Below are 21,304 nucleotides of genomic sequence, written 5' to 3'. Positions count from 1 at the left end.
AAAAATTACAAGATAATTTCAAGCAACACAGAAACGTAGAGATCACGAAATGTAAATAAAGCAGAAAATCAGCATCTTGATCCTTTTCACCTTCCTTTGGTTCTTTGAATTCAGCCAGTCTTGGGATACAGTCTGGAAAGCCCTGGCAACGTGCTTTTTATAGGAATATTGTGCTTGTTTTTGTGTCATTCGCCAGCCCCTCCCGGACACCCAGTACAACGGCAACCCGGAGTCGGTGGGGTACAGGGTCAAGTTCTGGCGTGTGGATCTGCAGTCTCCCACCTCGATGAAGGTTATTAACGACCGGTTGGAAAGAGAGTACACGATTGAAGATCTGGAAGAGTGGACAGAGTATGATCTCCAGATCCAGGCTTTCAATGCCATTGGGGCAGGACCGTGGAGCGAAGTAGTGAGAGGTCGTACACGGGAGTCCGGTGAGTTGAGGCACCGTGTCTGCTCTGAAGGACACAGCCCAGAACTTCAGCATTGCCTGCCCTTTTGTTCAGATATTTTCAATTTTTGGTTTTGCCTGTTGATCCATTACATCTAAAACGAAAGAAAAAAACACAACCTCTAGGAGCACTCCAGCCAAAAAGACATACAGACATTTGAGGGAGTTATTTATTTCTTTTATGCCTACCCTGCTTTCATGCATAAACCTGCAGGTTATTTACTTAAAGCCAACAAAACAACCTCTCATTTCCTGTTTGGCAGCAGTATGCACAACACAAGAAGCTTGTACACAGCCTTTTCTGGCTGAGCAGGTCTTTCATGCTCCCTCTCTGTGCCTGGTACCCCACTGTCCCTCATTCTCCCCCTTTCCCTCTCTGCTTCTAGGCTGTGGCAGATCTCACAGTCGTGGTTATCTGAAATTTCATTTCAAGCATCAAATATTTCTGAAAGGGCACAAATTATTTTAGAGAGCTGATTACCCATGAAGAAATAAAATAATTCTCCAAGCTTTTGATAACAGGTTTTCAAAACTGCCTTCTAAAATCCTGTGTACAAGGCTACACAGACATAACGTGCACATAGACTTGGAGCACTGGGCACTGGATTGTCTTGCTGAATCTTCCAGACTAGCACAGGGACTTCAAATATCTGAAGTAAACTCTCCATGTCAGGCAACAGTAGATTATTTTTAGCTTAGTAGCAACAGTGAAGACAGATGTTGAAAAGCTGCTCTCTAGCTTCCACAAAACCTGTTTCCAAACCTGCACCTGGTACATTAAAATTTATATTGCAAGTGAATAACAAAGTTAATTACATACATGGTTTAAAAGTTTAATAATAACAGCTCTTTGTTACCTGTATTTATGCAAACCTCAACACCGATATTTTTCTTAATTTTTTCCTATTTTTCTTAATAAAAAAGGTTTTGGAGTTTAATCTTATTCACATCCTACTCATACAGACAGAGATATATGTCTGTGCACTCTGTACCACACAGTGTTTCTGGGTTGAAAACATGGATGTGCTGTCCAGGGCAGGATTTGTTCTGCTGGTTCCAGTAATCATCCTTTGAAGTAGCAGAGGAGAAGGCTGAACAAACTCATCCCTCTCCATTGGAATGTTGCTCTTTAGGAAGCAGTAATTGGAAAGATATTGCCAGAGTTCTTTTAAACAAGGTGTGCTTTGCTGGAGTTAAGAGATAGCCTGACCCAAACAAAAGAGTTTTGAAGTGTTCTGTATCATAATAAGAAGGTACCACATACTCCAAGTTCTCCTTTCTGCTGCTCTTCAAACACTTCTTTTGAAATTTAATACCAAGATTAGTGACTTCATAAAGCCTGAGGATTACAGTGCTCTTGCTCAGCATCTAAAGATCAGAGGTTATGTGTGTATTTGGCATTTTCTGTTGCAGTATTAAAAGAAGGTTGACTTGAAACTGATTGTAGGAGGCACCCAGAAACCTGGATCAAAATAACACAAAACTGTGATCTAGGCCACAAGGACTAATTTGGGGTTTTTTTCATGTGTTTTCTTTGATATTAACATCTGATTTCTTGAATAGAGCAAGTCAGGGCTCACACTTTTGGCTGTATCTTCTTAGATTGTGTATACAAGAAGCTCTGACATAGCAGCAAGCTGCATGAGGGAACTTCAGGGATTCTGCAGTTAACCTGGATGCACAGTCAAATGGGATTAAAATGCAAATAAAAGCTACCTAAAACCAGAGAGAAAGGTCAAAGCATTTTTGGGTCTACCTTCTGAACTATAAGAAAAATTTTATTTACTGCTTATGTTTTCAATGTATCACTAATAGCTGAGCCCACATGCTGACAGTAAGAGAGCATGTCATTACAGGTACTCTCTGGTTTCTGAACCTCTGGAATATAAAACATCTTGAAACCAAAGAAGCTACAAGAGAATAAATTATGCTGTAGGTTTTGGTAGCCCAGGCTTGGTTGGGAAACAGTTGGGAAACCCTAAAATATAAATCTAGGATAGGGTTGCAAGCAGCTGAAGATGAAGGAAGATGAATGAGGAATTTTAAACAGGATTGGTTTTATCAATCCAAAATGGTTTTATCATGTTAGAAATTAAATAACTCATTACATTTTACAGTGTAAAAAAACTGTAGAGTGACAAGCTCATTTTGCACTCAATAAATTGACATTGATACAATATAGAAAAAGCAAGAAAAAGTGAAGACCTCGAATGTATTAGAACAACCTTGACAGGGCTGCTTCCTTTTAGTTACAAACAATTCATCTCAAATACACCTAACCCAGTGCCTTAATATTTTTGGGCTCTTAATATTCAGCTACATCAATGTGTTTACTTGTCGTACAAAATCAGCTATTACAGAAGCATGTTTATGTACCTATGGCAAAGATCAATCTCGTGATGTATCAGAGGCTGACCTTGATAAAGCAGCTACTGTGGTGTGATAAAGCACTACTTGATAATCCAAATGTGGTCCAATGTCACCGCGGGGACTTGTCAATTTATACAAGCTGAGAATTTGGCCTGTGGTATCTAATTTTATAGACAAAATGGTTGTGTACTGCAGCAATGCTACTTAAGCCATGAACTCAGCTCTTAATTTGCACTTCTTAATTGACATCAGATGTAGAGTTTGCCAACTTTGTTTTTATTTTCAAAAAACTGTGGTGGATGTACAGCTAAAAAGAGCTGCAAAAATGGAGAGAACCACTGCATCTCAATATCTAGCTTTCTTAGAAAGCCAGAATACAAGCTAGCTTATTAAAAGCTGCTTTTGGCTCAGTTAGAGACACAAAACTGCATCATTTGCTAGATATCAAATATGACTATGTTAGATGTAGAAAGAGGATGCATGATCTTAGATGCCAACATGGTTAACCTTAAAAACTTGAGTTCCTATTGAAGTTCCAGTGCAAAGTGCCAGTAACTGTAATTTTCTATGTTTGATCTTCTAAAGTACACTGTGCAGCTGGTGGTTTGCTGGATTAGCTCATCATTTAGTTTCAGTATTTCTGGTTCAGTCTGTTAGAGCTCTGAGATTTTTTGGACACTGCTGCTTGGCTTCTGTATTGTTCTTGAGAGTTACTAATGAGAACTCGGCTTTTATAACAAAGTCTTCAGTGCAGCAGTTAAGGACACCAGCATTAGAGAAGGGAGCTTGCAGAGGAACAAGAGATCTATATGCCTCATTCAAGCTACTAATTAGTCTTAGCAAACTCTGATTTCTTTGAATCATGATATTCTGGGAGAGGAGAGGGGTCAGAGAAATGAAGGTTGTGTTTCAATTCAGTCTTAAAGGGTCAATCAAAGCCTGTTACTTGATGAAAGACTGGCAATAGTAAGATCCATAATACCATTTGCAAGTCCTGAATTCATATATCCATGTTAGAATAAAATTCCCAACACTAATATGAGAACTGGAGAATTAAAGTGCACTCGGTGAACACAAGCAGTTTTGCTGTTTAGGCATTGGGTTTAGATTCCTTTCCAGCAAGAGGGGACATTTAGCTGCTCCGGCTGTTGCTGGGAATTAAGAGGAGTCTGGGCTAATAAATCTTCTGATAGACCATTCTCTCCTCTGTGAGTTTTCGAGTTGCCCTGCCAGCAGCATGATCCTGCACACACCTCAAAGCCAGCCTGCACGCAGGGCCAGCCCGGGCACAGCCTCCCTTTTTGTGGATTCAGGAAATCTCGTGGCTGCTGATCAAAGCGGAGAAGAAATATTTGTAAAATAAAGCAACTCTTTTTCTCTCTCTCTTTGAAAGGCTTCAAACTAGATAAAATAAAAATAAATGTGGCTGGAAAGGGCTTCTTTCCTCTACGCATTCTGGTTTCCTGCGACCCACCTCCACCCTTTCTCTCTCCAGAAGTGATTCATGTGGGAGTAGCTCTTTGTGAAGATCTACAGATAAAGTTATGGCAGCTATCCAAAGGCATTCATGGCTCCTGGCAATCTATTTTCCTTTAACATAATTATAGCCTTGTGGGGGATAAATCTAGGAGAAGATTTAAAATAAAATAAAATAAAATTTTTTAAAAAGTCATATCAGTATCAGAAGAGAAAAAAAAATTGGATGGATTTTAGTCTGCTGCTGTCTTGTGTGATGGTGCTCTGTTCCTCATGTCCCAAATAATTGGTAATGGAGAATTTGTTTCAGAAATTACTATCTTTGTGGTTAGCCTTGAGTGCACAAGGCTGGGGGTGGTGTTTCTTTTTTTTTTTTTCCAATTTATATTAATTCTGGTGTCATACTCATTATCTCGTTCATGTTGCTAGGAGCTTCAGGAGCTCCTTCAAAACTGCAGATCTGTTCATTTGTTCCGACAGCCAGGAAAGCGTTACTTTTGGCAGAGATTTGTGCTCCTTTTTGTGATATATTCAGGACCTAACCAAGCCTTACTGTCCTTAAGTAGTTGTGTAACATTACTTGCTGAAATGTTTTCTTGTGGTCTGACAGGTGTATCGTGCTTTAGAAAGGATTGTGCCCTTCAGATGTTGGAAACGCCACAGGGGGAGGGGGAAAAATGCAAAAGAGCAGCATAAAATGTGAACTTTAAAAAATAGCCTGGAATCCTGCTTGCCTAACATGGCATGCTATTAAGCTTGCTTGCAAAAGCTTCCAGTTGTGGGTTGTTCTGCAATGGTCAGTTTTAATGGCATGAGAAAAATGCAAGTTTGCTCTTCTCCCCAGTCAGAGAAAATTACGGTGTTCCTGTGCCATCACTTCTAATGATGTTTCTAGTTTCATAAAAGCCAATTTTGCAACATAAATGAAACAGGCATTTCTTTCATTTACACTGTATCAAGCCCTGAAAATACACCTTGTGTTAATGTATCTGTCTATAATTGATGTATTGCAAATGTTGAGCACTATCACATCATCAAAAAGCTCAGAGGTTAAAGAACTTCTTTACTGAACTGGGAGAACGATCCACTGGTTGAAATTATTGCTAACTCTAGACAAGATGCTATCATTTCCTCTCAGATAATATAGGGAGCCAGCCAGTGTGGTGTAACACTTCTTGGTAGAACAGATTGTACCATAAGATAAACTCCCATTCATAAAGATTTCTGGCTTTTGGCCTTGGGATATAAAATGTATGGGAAAGAAATACTAGGAGATAGACTTCAGTACAAGTCCAGAGATTTCAACTTGATTCTAATTATGGCAAATATGTAGAACCTGAAATTTATTAGTATCTGTCTGTGTTCACTGTCTGTCTGTAGACACTGATCAGTATTAAATATTTAGCTCTTTGCAAACTTTGTGGTTTCTGAGGTGAACTGGCAAGAAATTGCAAAGCAGGCTGAAATACAAAGAGGATGCAGAATGAATACAAGAGGAGAAGGGATTGTCTAGAACCTATCCCTGTCCTTTTGGATTTGAATACTTTTCTGTGGGATGCTGGACCAATCTCAAGCAGATAGGGAGATGAAGCAAAAAGATCTGGTATGTCTTACCTATTTCTGCTTTTGGCTCTGCCGTGTGATTCCAGTTCCCTCTGCTCCTCCTGAGAATGTCTCTGCTGAGGCTGTGAGTTCAACCCAGATCCTTCTGACATGGGCTGCAGTCCCTGAACCCGAGCAGAATGGTCTCATCCTAGGTTATAAGGTATGCAACTGGAGTTTCATGCTTACTTATTTTTTATTGCATTACCCAGGTATGTTTTTGCATTTCTTATTTTTCACCTGCTGGGTATGTACATTATTCCTAAGTCAGCTGGAGATGGCACAGGAAGTGTGCTGGTTCTGAAAAAGGTGTTTGGGGATTATAATCTCATTTTGCATTTTGTGAAATGAAGGAATCTAAAATGCATACCACTGTTTTCAGTCCTGGTCTAACAATTTTTTTATTTCTACATTTCATATACATTTATTCTGCAGATACTTTTCAAAGCAAAAGATTTAGACACTGAACCAAAGAGCCAAACAGTCAGAGGGAACCACACTCAGTCTTTTCTGCTCTCTGGCTTGAGGAAATATGTGCTCTATGAGATCCAGGTCCTGGCATTCACCCGCATTGGGGATGGAGTCCCCAGCTCTCCTGCAGTTATTGAAAGAACCAAGGATGATGGTAAGTTTAGAGGTCACCAAGATACTTCACTTATTGGATTCATCCTTCTAGGACTGCTTTCTTTTAGTGATGCAAGTTAGGTAACAGCCCAAATTAGGCCTATTTTGATTTATTGGGTTTTTTTTTCAAATCAAATATCAATTCCTGTTGGAGTTCAATCATCCTCTAACAAAGAAAAAAAAAAAACCCCAAACCAAATAAATCTGGGTCTGGTTGGGCTGAAGGAGAGATATGGAATTTGCAACTTTAGTGATCCATCCTCAGGGTTTTTCCAAAAAGAATAAGGCTTTGACCCTGGAAGATGATCATACCAGCTTCTTTTTGCAGCTGCTTCCAGTGCTTCCCATGAGCTTGGTAGCTGCTGTGTTGAAGCCAGGTGAGCCCCTCACCCCAGCACTGCCTGAGCAGGTCGGTGTGATGGGAGCATCCCTGCTGAGGGAGTTTTACAGAAATTTACCTCAACTCTTACAATATTTTTTGCTTTGTAGATGTTAATGTTACTTTTAGTTTCATTACCACATCAGTATGAAATGAAGGTTAAGATGAGAGGCAGAGGCATCTGGTTTTTACTCCCCCAAAAAAAGTCTCTCTTTTTTTCATCAGTGTGTTTCAACAGTGATGGAATAAACATTGGTTTCTACAAGCTACTTCATCAGGGTAATTTGGTTGAGCTGAAAACACATTCAGACTGCTGGCTTAACAAGTCATTTTCCATAAAGTGCAGGGAAGGAATAAGCTTGGGCAGGACTCCCTGAAATCCTTTTAAGCCATTTTCTCTACACTCTGCTTGTGTGGGGACTTGCCTTTACTTTGAAAGGAAACAAAGAGAAATTACTGTTAGCAGAACTCTCTAGGGAGAGAAAAAGCACTCAATGAAATGTACATATCAGACTATAATGAGAAATATTTAAAACTGTTTGGTTTAGGTAACCCCATTATAGCTGTTCCCTCCTGAAGTGTGTGCTGGCAAGTGATACAAATTGTTCTTCCATCTTCATACCCCTGACAGAAATAAGTTGTGTCTCCTCTGGGCTCAACTTAATTAAAAGTATCATCAGGGGTAATGCAGGTGGAATTTGTGCTGAAGGGGAAATCTTGTGGATGCTAATGTGTGAATTAGCATCTCCTCGCTTTGTGAACCTGGGATGGTCAGTGCAGCCACCAGCCTGCTGTATCAGTGTGCATCTCACCTGCCCTAGGTTCTCCTGCTCTGACCCCAGTGTTTAAAGAACACATGTAAAATCAGAAGGCAGTTCAAAGCTGGCACTGGTGTCATGGAGAGGAGATCTTGTTCAGTTCCACCAGGTGTTAAACTGATACTTAACTGCCCATGTACACAACTCAGTGAATTGCTTCATGGGATTTAGGGGGTCAGAGGGGCTGGGGCCTCTGGCAGAGCTCCCCCATCAAGCTGCAGGGGTAGGACTCCACAGAGGTCAGAGCATCCTGTCCCACAGACAGGACTCCTCAGAATAAATTGGTATTATGTATGCACGTAGGTTCTCCTATCTGTCTGTTTATTGTTGGTGAGCTACAGCTTGAGCTGCCTTCTGTGCCAGGTGAGCACAGAATTTGAAGTGCCTCTGGACATGCAGTGCTTGCTAGCAGGATCTGTTCTTCTTTCCAGCCCCCGGGCCCCCTGTCAGGCTGGTGTTCCCTGAGGTCAGGCTGACATCCGTGCGGATTGTTTGGCAGCCACCGGAGGAGCCCAACGGAATTATTCTGGGTAAGAGGGAACAGCAACCCCTGGGCTGGGAGGAGAGCAGGGGAGACCAGAGAGAGCTCTGCCTGTTGACTTTTCCTTCCCCTTGCACTTTGGCTTTTTCTGTCCCTTTCACATTGGATTAGAACCCACACACAAGCAAATCTGAGACTAAAGCAAAGCAAAATGTCTCCTTGTCAGCTGAGAGACATTGTACCCTGTGGTGAGGAGGAACATTCTGCCAGGCTCCATGGTGTGTGTTTTCCTGAGCCAGAATTATGTGTCATTCATGGTTCTGTGTTTGAATTGTCCTCCCTCTTCCCATCTGCATTTAGGTTTGTAACCTGGGTGGTTGTTGGGAAACGTGCCTGGAGAGCTGGATTCTCCCAACCTTCCCCCACTCACCTTTGCTGGCCATGCCCAATGTTTCATTTTCATTGTGTGCTTCTGTTTTATTGCTTCGTCTGGATAATACTGACTGACAGATCACAAGGAGTTAACTCATTTTTGGCTTTTCATCAAGGGAAATAAGGGCAGCAAGGGATGACAGGAATTTGTGAAAAACCTTCTTACCTTCCTGCTCTAGTAACTCTTGGGTTGCCTTTGCAACACGTACACCAGCAGCTACTTGTGCTTAAAATGTGAAGACTTTTAAAATGTAAGAATCCATTCTTGCCTCTAAAATTAAAATAACTAATAGTTACACAGCAACTTTGTGTTGTGTGCTGATGTTAAACAATTTTTACAGTCGTTCTAGCTGGTGAATAAAGATTTGGCACTCAGTTCTGAAAACAGATGCAAATGCTTTTGGGTTTTGTTTAGCTCTCAGTCTGCCAGGCCTTTCTGCTTCTAATTTCCCTGTCATTGTTCAGGCTTGATGTAGTCTTTTAGAAATATATCCTGAAGCCTCCATTGGTGGGTGGAGGTTGCCTACTACAAATGCTACCATGTTGGTGGCATTCCTCTAAATATAGGACTTGTCTTGCACTGGGTTTAAATATTGCATCAAGAATGCAAAGTGTTTGCTCAGGTGTATGGTTTTCCAAAGTGATCCTGATGCCTGAAGATGCAGGGAAATCATCAACTGGGATGCAAAGGCAGCAGGGATGTTCTGAGCACGAGGAGGAGTCTGTGTGAAGCTTGGCAGCCAGAGACAGATCCACGCAGGGTTTCTCTGCAGCTCAAGGAAGCTTGGCTTCCAGGTTGTCTCGTGGGTTTGATTTGTTGCTTTTTTAAAAGAACTTTGTGTCCTAGAACTCACTCACTGCAGTGACTGGGATTTGAATCACAGGATGTGGTTAAGGAGAAAAAAAAAATCTTTTGATAGAAATGATGAGAAAGTACAAAAGAGATTTTGCTCTCCCCACTGTGTTCCAATGTCTCATGTTGCTGCACTTTGTCAGCCTTATTTGCTGAAGTTGCAAGCTCTGTGGATTAGGAACTCTCTTTTATTTTGTCTTTGCACAGTGCTTGGTGCAATGCATCCCTTCTAGGGTGGTTCTTGCTCATTGCTGCTATCTTGATGATAAAATCCTACAAATGCGGGGCTGGAAGGAAAGGGGAGGGTGTCCTGTAAAGAATGCTTGGCATGGTTAGCATGTAGACTGTTGTCTCTGATGTCCTACACAGTCCTTTCCAGGATACTTGATACTGTCCTGACTTGGGTTTTTTGCATTGCTGGTGGTCTAACTAAGCAGGTCTGTGACTTACCATTAATTCCTACCCTTCTTCTGACACTTCCAGGTCAGTCAGTCCCTCTTTTCCATGTGCATTAGGCTTTTCTTTGTAAGTGTGATGATTTGCCTTTATTGAATTTCATCCTACTGATTCCAGACCATCTCCCCTTGTTATCAACATCACTTTAAATTACACTCTTGTCCTCTACAAGGCTCACAGCTACTCACAATTTGGTTCTGTTTCTGTAGTTTGCCAGTAGAATGGCAATTCCATCAGCAAGATCATTAATGAAAATATTGAACAGAACAAGACTCATGACTTATCTCATGAGACCTTACATAATGTGCACTCCCAGTTTGTTAGCAAACCACTGATAGCAACATTTTTACTTTTTTTTAAAGTGTGTCAAAAAATGAGTCAAAATGGGTACTATTTTTCTTAGAATCCATTTCTCTTTTTTGCTTCTGACAGGGCTGTGTGTGACCATATTAAAGCCTTGCTTAAAGTCAACATATATCCTATCTACTCTTCCCACCTGGCCAATTACACTGTCAAAATGGAAAATAGATTATTGGATATTTATTATTTGCTCCAGATAAATACATATTGGCTGTTCCTTGGCACTCTATTATCCTCATGTTTGCTTACATATCGACTCATCTTTTTTTTCCAGGGTCCTTCTGGGTATTGAACCTTAGCTTGATTTGTTCCTAATTCCTCTCATTTTTCTTTCCCTATTTAAAAAGACAGGATACTCTCTTTGCCCTTCTGCAACATTTTGGGATGTCACCTGTCCTCCACAAGTTCTTGAAGATCACCACTAATTATTTGGAGATGGCTCCAGAGAGTTATACAGACACTGCAAGGCAAATTTCATCAGACCTTCCTGACTTGATTATATCCAGATTATCTAAATATTCTCTAACCTGCTCTCTATTCCAGCCTCAATCCCTGCTTACATTGTTGTCAGGTTTAATTTGTGTTGAGTATTGAGTCAGCATCAACTTTTTGTGTGTGAAAATGAAGCAATGGAGGCACCAGCCCTATGTTCTTTTCTGTCCCTTTTGTCTTGTGCTCATCTTTGCTTCCCAGTAGCTGACCTGCCCTCCTTTGTCTCTTGGATTTCTAGTGTATCTACAAAAACTTTCTCATTGCCTTTGATGCCCTTTCAGCTATAAGTCTCTTTGCACTTTAGTCATTCTGGTTTTGTCCCTACATACTTGTGCTGTCTATTTATACGCTCCCTTAGACATGTGTCCTGTTTCAACTTTTGTCCAATTCAGTTTTGATTTCCAGGTCATTAGTGTGCTCTGAATGCAAACACATTGGCCTCTTATAGGCTTTTGTCTGCCTTGGGATAGTTGTACCTTTTTTTGTCTCTTTTAAAACAGTCAGCGAACCTGAATTCATTTTTCCCTTAGAATTCCTCCCCAGGAGGACGTTACCTGCCAATTTCCCCAGTCCACCTTTTTGAAGTCCATTGTCTTTATTTGACAGTTCTCACCCCCTTTTTTATTTTTTGTCTTTTTTTTTGTCTTTTTTTTTTTGGCCTTTTTTTTGACAGTAGAAATACTGAGTTTGATGGAGGAGCTAGTTAGCTGCCAATGTAAGGAAGGGAAACTAAAAATTACCCTGGGTACTTCTGTCATCTTTCGTAAGAAGTGAGAAGTGCTTCAAAAATAGACAAAACCCAACGTGTTGCATTATAAGCAAAGGTTGCAAATTGATTTATTTTTTCCTGTACACCTCTTAACTCTCATTACTGTAATGAACTTTCTTAACAGAGTTCAGCACTGCAGCCAAGTGCACTGAAGTGTAGTTGTTGGAAAAGTTAACATGATTTTGTGCAGTGTCCTATTCACTATTGGGGTTGGAGAGAAAAAATACTTGCATTGCAGGAATAACTTATATTCAGAGCCTTTAAACTAATGTTCCTGCCCTACTAGCTTTGTCCTCTGACTACACGAGCACCTTTGCAGCTACCATTTTTGTAATCTATATCAAAACATGTTCTAGTATTTCAGAGAGAGATTAGAAGGATGAAATACTGGCAGGCACCAAGAGGGAAAAACTACTTGTTTGTTTGTTTAAATATTTTACTGTGGAAGACTGTTAGATATTTGAATTTCTCCTTTGGGGAATGTAATGCTCACCTTCTGAGGCTTAGCTCGGTCTTCTTTCCTGCACTCCATTCAGCTAGCACCCAGCAGAGTTTCTTCAAATACTTTTGAAGAAAAATGCTGCATTAATGTGCATGTGGGCTCTGCTAGCTATGAGCTTCCCCTGAAAGCCAGAGCTCAACTAGTGTCCTTTCAGGCCCTGGTTAGTATTCCTCGTGGTGTCTTTGTATTTAGTGTTTACCTGAAGCTTATTGCAAAAGAGTGTAAGAACTCCACTGAGAGTTAGAACCAAAATTGGATGTAATCCATGTTTGCAAATTCATATTTTGATCCTAGACTGCATTTTCACACCCTCTGGCCCTTAAACAGATAAGCAGTAAAATCAACAAACTGGATTGCTGCTCCACTAGGCAAACCACAACCTCCCAATATCATTTGGCTTTCCCTAAGTTCTGTGACAAATTAATAAGTGTTTGTATCTCTACAGCACCATGGCCTGCATGAACGGGTGCTGTCAGTTCTGAAGGGCTTTGTATGGTGATGAGCTTGAAAGCTCCTTTATATTCGTGCTGTGTTGTCATCTTCCTGCCTGTTTGCTTTGGGGAATCCACCAGTTGTGTTATAATGACCTAACACTTAACAGGCGGTTCAGGCTGTTGCCATTTATTGAGTTCAGAAAGCGTAGCTCAGGAACCTGCCTCTAGTTGTGCAAAACATACTTTAAAAGATGCTAATGCACAAATAAGCCTAGTTTCAATGAAGAAAAAAACTCCTGAGGAGCTGATCTTTCAGGGCTTTTTTTTTAAATGCAGTTTTGGCCTGGTTAATGGTTAGAACTCCCAGTAGCAGATGAGATCTGGGATCTAACGCTAGATGGGAGGGTGGAGGGTGTGGGAGACAAATTAAGAAAACAGTGAATGAATGAATAAATTTTTCTTACTGACCATCCAGATACTTCATTTTCTGTAAGATATTTCTTTCCCAAAAAGTTTGGTCTGATCACCTTTTCATATTTTTACTTTCATTCATAACCTTTGATTTTATTTATATATTTTTTTTAATATAAGATATCTCTGACATCTTATTGCTGTAATCTACTAAAGGAAGGAAGCTTCCTTACTCCTATACTGCAGCAACTGCAGTTATTGCCTCTTACAGCCCTTGAGCATACATTAATTTCTCTTTGAACACTTTCCATTTACCTCTATTGATTTGCCTCATTTGATTTCACTTAACATTTCCTGTCTTCTCCCATCCCTTGTTGCTGAAATTCATCAACTCCATAATTTTATCTTTTTGATCTTGTGTTAGCCCTAATTATTACCCAAGTTGTGGTTTAAATACTAGGCCTTGGGTGTCACTCAGAAAAAAGAAAAGCAATGCTTTTGAGGCCAGTGTGTATCCTGGCTGTCCCAGGCAGTCTCCATAGGAGAGGGAGATTTAGGGATGAAAACTGAGATTCTGGTATCTCTCAGGTGGGTTGTAGGGAGCAGTAAGAGTGAGCTGAGTTCAGGTGCAGAGGCTGGATATCTACCTTGAATTGGACTGAGGGAAATGTTGGGTTTCTGAGGAAATATGTAAAGGTGATGGCTCTGGTTGTGTAAACTCGGGCTGAGATATCTAGGAAAACAGATATTTACCCAGACTGTCAGTCAGCACAGCAGATGCAGGAGAGGACAGTGAAGACTGATACTGTTTTTCACAGGGCTGCATTGAAAGGGAGTTTGTGGAGGTTGTCAGAGAACACAGGCTGTGACAAGTGATTTCTTCTTTCTTATGGCTAAATTAGTTTTTGCACTAGTCAAGGCTCCACTCTTGTGTAAGTTATTACAATGGCCTAGATATGTACGTGTTCCTTTGCTTAATCTGTGTTTGTAACTGGTTTTCCAGCCTGAATTTCCACCATTTAGCAGTAAAGAGTTATCTTTCTATTCCCTCCTTACATTTTAACTACACTTTGTATTTTACTAAGGTTTAGAAAAGAGAGGAAATTGCTCAACAAGGATGTATCCCAGATATCATACTTATATTTAATAACTAGATAAATCAATTTTTCTATTCTTTTAATACTCTCTGTTTCCCTCCAGGTCTTATTCTTTATCTCTTGTGTCCCTTTATGAAACTTCTTTAGCCGTGTTAGTTGCTTCTTCCTTCATCTTTGCTGCTGCTGTTAAAATTTCCCCAGTGCTTTTCTTTGACGGTTGTTCCCCCTTATTGAGATCCTGCACCAGGGTTTTCACTCCCACATTCTTCACATCTGTATAAACAAAAAAGATGGCAGTGTGTCTGTTTCTTCTCCCCGTTGCTAGCTGCCTTTCTGTGGACTTTTAAAAATATCAAAATACCGTAGTGCTAAAGTTACAGAAATACTTTGGTAAAATATCTTGGACCAGTAATAGGAGAGCTGGTGCCGTGGGTAAAAGCAGGTAGTTTGCAGGGGGAAAACAAAGCATTCAAAGTGTAAAACCCTAAGGCTTTGTGGGGATCTAAGCATGCTCAGGAGCTCTGAAAAATCAGGCCACTCTTTAGCAGTCTAATGCCATCCAGCCAGCTGTGAAAATGCTGCTGCAGGAATGTGCCTGACACCGGGTGCTGTGACATGCCAGGGAGCCCCGGGCAGGAGGAGCGAAGCCCGCTCAGGCACTCGTGGTCTCTTGCTGCTGTTGCTTGTTTTCAAACGTGAGTTCCCAGAGCGTGTTAAGGCACTTCAGTGAATCAGGTCTTTACCCAAACCTCTTTATAGCCACAACATGCAGGAGCTCAGACTGAAACCACAGGCACTCGGAAAAGACAAGTCACTCTTGGAAGTGTCAGTGGAATTTGTTGGAGGTGAGGCAGCCATGGCTGTTGCTCCACATCCCCCCATAGCTGCCAAAGAGAAAAGGACAAGGAAATGCTGGTGCATTCCAAAATTAATACCATCTGTATCCCAACTGAATTGCACTGCTGTGACAGCGTGCACCACATGTGAGCATGGCATTCATTCAAGGGAGCACAGGAGCTCTGGTTGTGCCTTTTCTATGAGTGTGCACGTGGTAATTGTTGCATATGCACAGTGGGAAATAAATGTCATTGCTTTTGTCTAAAAGCCAGAGGTAAGATGAAAATCTCTGATTTCTTGCACTGACCTTCACAAATGAGGCACGCCAGGTTTGGCTCCCCTTGTTCTTGTTACAGCCAAAATGCAGTAAGAGTTTGAACTCAAGCTGGGATGTTAATTCCAAGTGAAAGAGATGGTCCCAGGTGCTGCAGACCCCTTTGTTGCTCAGAAGACGAGCAGAAGGTTGGCAGAATCATGCCATGACTGTTTTGTTTTCAGCTGGTTTGATTTGGATTTGTTGGCTGCCCTCTGCCCTGTGTAGCTTCATGAAGTGTTTAATCATACAAATGTACCCAGCTTGGGCAATAAAGCCCCTCACTAGTTCTGATATTAATTGATTTGGGAAGTCAGCAGCTGGACTGAAAGTTACCGTCGAGCTCCAGAAGTGAGAGCCTGATTCAATTGCTGGGTTTACAGAAGGGATTTGAACATTTGGCAGATCCTCTTTGGGAGAGAGTTGTTGCTAGTGGTGCGTGAGAACTCTGGAAGCCCTCCCCTGCATGGCTGGAGCAGCAGTAATGCAGGCTGAACCAGGAGCTCCTAATTTTCAGGCAGGTTGGGATGGGAGTTGTCACCTACAGGCATCAACAAAATTGATTATTTAGTGCTCCATGGTCAAAGCAGGACCTCACAGCTTGCAAGCTTCCTTGGGCTGTGGGCAAGGGCAACAGTTTTGAATGGCAGAAGAAGGATCATTTTAGTGGCAGTTCTGGCACTCGCTGTGCAGTTCCAGGGGAGTGGGAGAGCTGAGGAAAAGGCAAATGCAAAAAGCCGGAGAAAGCCTCTACTCTAGCTGTGTGAAGGCTGCACAGCTTCTGCAATCCAGCTGCTCTGCAGCTGAAAAACCTTTAGTTTGAGCCACTGTGAGAGGGCAGAAGTGCGTGTGAGCATGTGTGCAGGTGTGCCTGGGTGGAAAGCTGAAATGTGAGAGTATTTCCTTGAACTGACTCAACTAGATGAGGTTAATTGCACAGACTCTGTCCCTGTGTCTTTTCGAAAAGGTACCAGTATGCTCAGAAAAATTTAAACTGGTCGTGTACCTTGTTAGTATAAAGGATGGGAAGTGACATCAGTTTTATGGCAGCTAATACTGAGCAGCCCCTGGTGTGTGCCACTGCGTGTGATTTCCCAGGCAGGGAGCCTGGCTGGGGCAGGGCTGCTGTATAGCAGAGTTTTATAACACTGAAGGAAGTAAATTATTTTGTTCTGGTCTCAGACAACAAAGTGATTATGATCAACTAATGGGTTTGGGGCTCTTTCATCTCTGCAAGAAAAAACTCCTAACCTTTTTCTCTGTCTGGTGGATGCTGTGGTTCCAGGGTACCAGATTGCCTACCGTCTGGCCAGCAGCAGTCCCAACAAGTTCACCACAGTGGAGGTTGGTTCAACAGTCAGGCAGTTTACTGCTACAGATCTCACCCCTGAGTCAGCCTACATCTTCCGGACATCTGCCAAGACCAGGCAGGGCTGGGGGGAGCCTCTGGAAGCCACGGTGATCACAACAGAAAAAAGAGGTAATGCTTGCAGCCACAGGTTGAGGTATTTTCTGTTGCATGCCTTGGAGCCTGTGCTGAAACTTGGGGGAATTTTAATAACAGGCTGCAGCCTGTACACCTCCTTCTTCTCACCCCATAAAGCTGCCCTGAACCATAGCAACATCATGATTTGAGAAATGTGGTGAGCAAGACAGACTTTTATGAGACACAGTTCTTCTGACCTGCTGGGCTGTTGGAGATTGATTTTTCCATCAGCTGCTATATTGGCCATATGCAGCCTCCTTCTGCAGTCAGATCTTTTTTTCAGGTCTCTCATTTTCTGGAAAGTTTGCAATCTTAAGAAAGTAAGTGATGGATGAATTATATTGATTAGGGAACACAAAATGAGAGGCAGGATTTCTCTGTGGCTCCTCTATTGTGCCTCAGACCTGACCTAATGTGCTAGTAATTACTCTAGCCTTTCACTGCCACAAACTGGAGCAGAGTGTTTGCATCAGGATTGACCAGATTTTTTCTGCTTCTTGCATCAGCTGTAAAATGATTATTCACATTCTGCATCCCCAATCAAATTGTGTTCTGTAAGAAACCTACTTGGAGAAAGCAGGAGTTACATGTGTATAAATGAAACCAGATGCTTAGGTTCAAAACAAATGTGAATGACATCTAAGGTATTACAGAAACTGTTCTACATCGTTGGTTGTTTCTAATGTTTTTGGCTCAAGTAACCACTCAGTTCTACACTAAATGGATCTCCAGAGCTGCCAGTTAGAAAAATTGTATTTTGTGGGGGTTTTTTTCTGTTCAGGGCTAAAATGGAATATACTGGCAGAAAACAGGACTGTGGGTTTTCCTCCAATCTTGCCCCATGTGCCATTTTCCGTTGCAAAGGACATACCTGGTCTTTTGAGCCAGCAAAGTCAAACCTGGGCAGGGTAACTTCAGCAGCATCAGTCCCTTGTGCATCATTGGAATTTGTGTCACAAGCCACTGACACATTGTGCTCTCTTGATACTGTCTTTAAGAAAATTTCTCTCTCAAAATTTAGAACCATGGAACTTCTGTGCTATTTGCTCACAACATCTCCTAATTATTTTTTCCTACAACACATCAAAAAAGAGAGGACATTGGGCTGATGCTCAACCATCAGCAGCGAGGACTGGTGGGGTGCATTTTAGCTACTTCTGGCCCACCTGGTTGGTGTTAAAATTCCCACTGGCATAGTTCTCCAGGTTATGTGCAGCCTTCCCAGTACGTAACCATGCAGACCTTGGAGAAAGAACCTCTAGAGCTGTATTAGGAAACTCAGAGGACCTCTACTAAAGATACTGTCCATCAAAGAGATTTATCAGCTCAAGGTTTCTTCGATCCTGTCTGATCGCTGTCAAAGTGGAAATTTAAAGACCAACATGTGGAGCTTCAAAAAACCCCATCGTGCCCAATGGAGTGAATGCTCAAAGCTCAGAGTCTCTCCTTTTCAACAAGAGGTGCTCAGGTTTCCCAGACTGTGCACAAGCTGTTGCTCGACACACAAAAGCTTGAGGCAGAACTCCCAGCTCTGCTGCAGGAGCAACGATCCCTTGTTGCTGTCAATGCTTTAGGGTTATCTTGAACAGACAAGTCACAGTACAAAATGGACCCTTTCTCTTGTTGATGGATGGCTCTGCTGGGTCCCTGTGCATGCTGTGGAACCAAGTCCCAGGGCACTGAGAGTTAGCTGAAGTGATCCCATAAATACAATGTAAAGAGAAAAATGTGTAATCACACATCAGCAAGATTGATATGAGGGGATGATAAAGAAATAGATCCAGTGCAGCTATTCTGTTAACAAGTGAATAAACAAGCCTGAGACTTGTATACAGTACAATGAATATTTTAGAGTGAAAAGAATATCTAATTTCCATTAATAAAAATGCATTTAATATCCTTGTAGTCCTTGATACTAAGGCAGGCAGGCACAAAAATTCCCTCGAAAAATAGCAAAAATGATCATTCTTGTCCTTTTAAATTCCTTGGATAATCCTAATATAAATCTTAACATTTTACAATGATGGTTGTGTTTTACAGATCCCAAGTTCTATTGTAGCTGCACTTTCCAGTGTTTTTTCTGTTGTGCTTTGAATCTACACAGTGAGGTGATACTCCTCAGAATAGACAAGACCAGTGACCAGGGCAGAACTGAGTCAGAAGATGGAAATGTAGAGAGAAATTAAAAGTAGTCCATAGGCCTTACATTCCTACACAAACAGCTCACCTTAGCACATGGCTAAACTCCCCTAAATAAACTCTTTTTACAAATGGCTTTGTACAAACAGTCAGGAAGTGTATCTTGTCATGTGGGAGATTTTAAGATCTCCCATTAGCAGTACAAGGAAATCAAAACATGGGAGAGTGACTGCAAGATCTGACCTGCCCAAAATTGCAAGCTGGTTAGAGCTTATCAGCAGAGAGTATTAAATCCCTGCATGACACTTGCTTCCTCTGATAAAATAACCCTGAATACCTGTCTCAGCCTGTCAGCACAAGGCATTGACCTTTTGCGTTGTACTGCAGCTCACAGGCTGCTGGCACCAAGGGCTTCCTCCAGCTAATGGCTTACAAATCTTTGGGCACTGGTGTCAGCCAGAGTACGTTGCAGAGAAATGGCAAAACGTACAGGAAATGGTTGCAGGGGATGGCAGGGAAATGAGGTGCTCACCACACTGTGCGGAGCCATGCGGGGCAAGGTGTGTTTATGGAAACAAGTGCTGATGGAATTGAATTGCTTCTCAAAAGCAAGTCACTGCGGTGTCTCCAATCAATTTCTGCTTTATTACATGCCACACATTTTAATCAGAATCAATAATCTTCATGATAAACAATTAAACAATTATTCCTCACTCTATAGAGTTTCTCTATTGAAATCGATGGAGTGCAGAGACACAGTGATGGGAAAGGAGATCTATATTGGAACACCTGGGGACTGGTGTGCTCATACCTGCACTGCCATTCCCTGCCTCATCTGAAAGGTGTACGGTTAATTATTCTGGAGAGATCTCCCTCAACTCTGGTTTGACTTTGCATGTTCAAGGTTAGTGGGCAAAAGGGAAGAACTGGGGAGGTCTGAAAGGAACTGCAGCAAATACTCAAGCCCCAGGTCTGCTCCATCTCCAGGCTGGAGTCTGGAAGCAGCAGCAGGAGCTGCTAATAATTCCCAGTTCCTTGCCAGAGAGAACTAGTGCAGGAATTTAGGACTGGCTCCAAGTCATATGCTTGGACTCTGCTGCAAACCAGCCTGTTCCAACTCATCCATTCCTCATTTGCAAGCCTCGACTGGGCAGCAGCTGGTGGAAGAGGATGTTATGTAGCACAGAGAGAATATAGTCCCATGTTATCAAGCACTAAGTTAAAAAGTGAACTAGTTTTCAGGTAAATTCTGTCAAAAAAACAATTGTAGCTGGAAGCACAGCTGAGTTTCATTAAAGACTTCCTTGGTTTGCTTTGCTGCTCATCCTATTGATTCTTCCTCAACTTGCCAGGCTAAGACTCCCTCAAGTATGAGATCTCTTGCTGGGAAAGTGTTAGTGACTTGTGACTTTTGTGCAGGGGGATAAGAATTAGTTTTACTGCTCTTCTTTGCAGTAGAAGGCTAAGGAATGGGGTAGCTTGTACACTACATGGGGCAAAGCCAGTAGTTCAATCTCCTGTGGCATTACCCCTATGAAAATCAGACCAGGCTGTCATATTTTATGTTAGCTTGAATTTCCTCTTAAAGCAGTAAAAATTATGGTGTAATTGCAGAACGACCAGCACCTCCCAGGCAGCTGAGGACTCCCCAGAGTGATGTGTCATCAAGAAGTCTGCTCCTGACGTGGGTCCCTGGCAGTGATGGGTCTTCCCCGATACGGTATTTTACAGTTCAAGTGCGAGAACTGCCAAACGGAGACTGGCAAACCTACTCCTCTTCCATCAGCCACGAGGCAACATCCTGCATTATTGAAAGGTACCACATGATCCCAGGCAAGCATAGAAATTCCCACACTTGCCACTTCCAACAGCTAGGAAGCCAAAGAAAGCATCGATCAAATTCACAGGCTTTTAGGGGGGGAGAGGTTAAGTGAGGTCCCTGCTCCCATTTTAAAGGTGGTGTTATGAAAAGCAGTTGAGAGATTTGCTAAAGGTCATGCAATAAATCTAATTAAAGTTGGATTGCAATGCATTTTTTTAAGCCCTTCCTGAAAGCTCAGCAAGGTAGATAATGTTATTTGGACTGAACCTTATGTAGCTACACAATGCTCTGTAAAATACAGCTAGTTAAAAATCCTTGTAGTAGTGACTGATGTTAAAATCCACTCTCATTGCTGCATTGCAATTATCTCTATATAAGCTTTTCCAAATGAAATGAGAAGCATTTTTATCTGTATTTTCCATACAGAAGTTTATAGATAGCGTCAGAATGTTGAAACTTTGTTATTCAGGCTTCATTATATCCTCGGCAATGCTATTGTAATTAAAGTCCTTGTAACATCTGCGAGAGCAATTGAATGCCAATGAGAAGGTACTTGTTTTGCTGTCCATTTCCTCTATTGACCAGCTAGTACAAATCAGATTATTTTTTGAAGGCCATGAGCTTTTGGAGAATCAAGTATTAAAAGCATTCAGATATAGATTTTCCAGGTCTGTTATAAAAACAGACTGATGCATGTTAG

At 41.7% G+C, this 21,304-nt stretch overlaps 1 protein-coding gene across 2 annotated transcripts in view; it reads left to right on the top strand.

The window, feature by feature from the left end:
- SDK1 (sidekick cell adhesion molecule 1) overlaps positions 1-21,304 on the top strand; it is a 393,582-nt gene that overhangs the window by 311,694 nt on the left and 60,584 nt on the right. For both annotated transcript variants that reach the window (XM_051632376.1, XM_051632375.1), the window contains exons 25-30: positions 197-434; positions 5,947-6,062; positions 6,335-6,524; positions 8,152-8,250; positions 16,443-16,637; positions 20,397-20,598. In XM_051632376.1, the coding sequence (XP_051488336.1) occupies positions 197-434; positions 5,947-6,062; positions 6,335-6,524; positions 8,152-8,250; positions 16,443-16,637; positions 20,397-20,598 (1,040 nt within the window). The remainder of the gene's footprint in view (positions 1-196; positions 435-5,946; positions 6,063-6,334; positions 6,525-8,151; positions 8,251-16,442; positions 16,638-20,396; positions 20,599-21,304) is intronic.

Source organism: Apus apus, chromosome 14 (assembly GCF_020740795.1).
Source record: "Apus apus isolate bApuApu2 chromosome 14, bApuApu2.pri.cur, whole genome shotgun sequence".
NCBI lineage: Eukaryota > Metazoa > Chordata > Aves > Apodiformes > Apodidae > Apus > Apus apus.
Note: the sequence above shows the minus strand (reverse complement) of the source record. Positions and strands in the feature narration are given on the sequence as shown.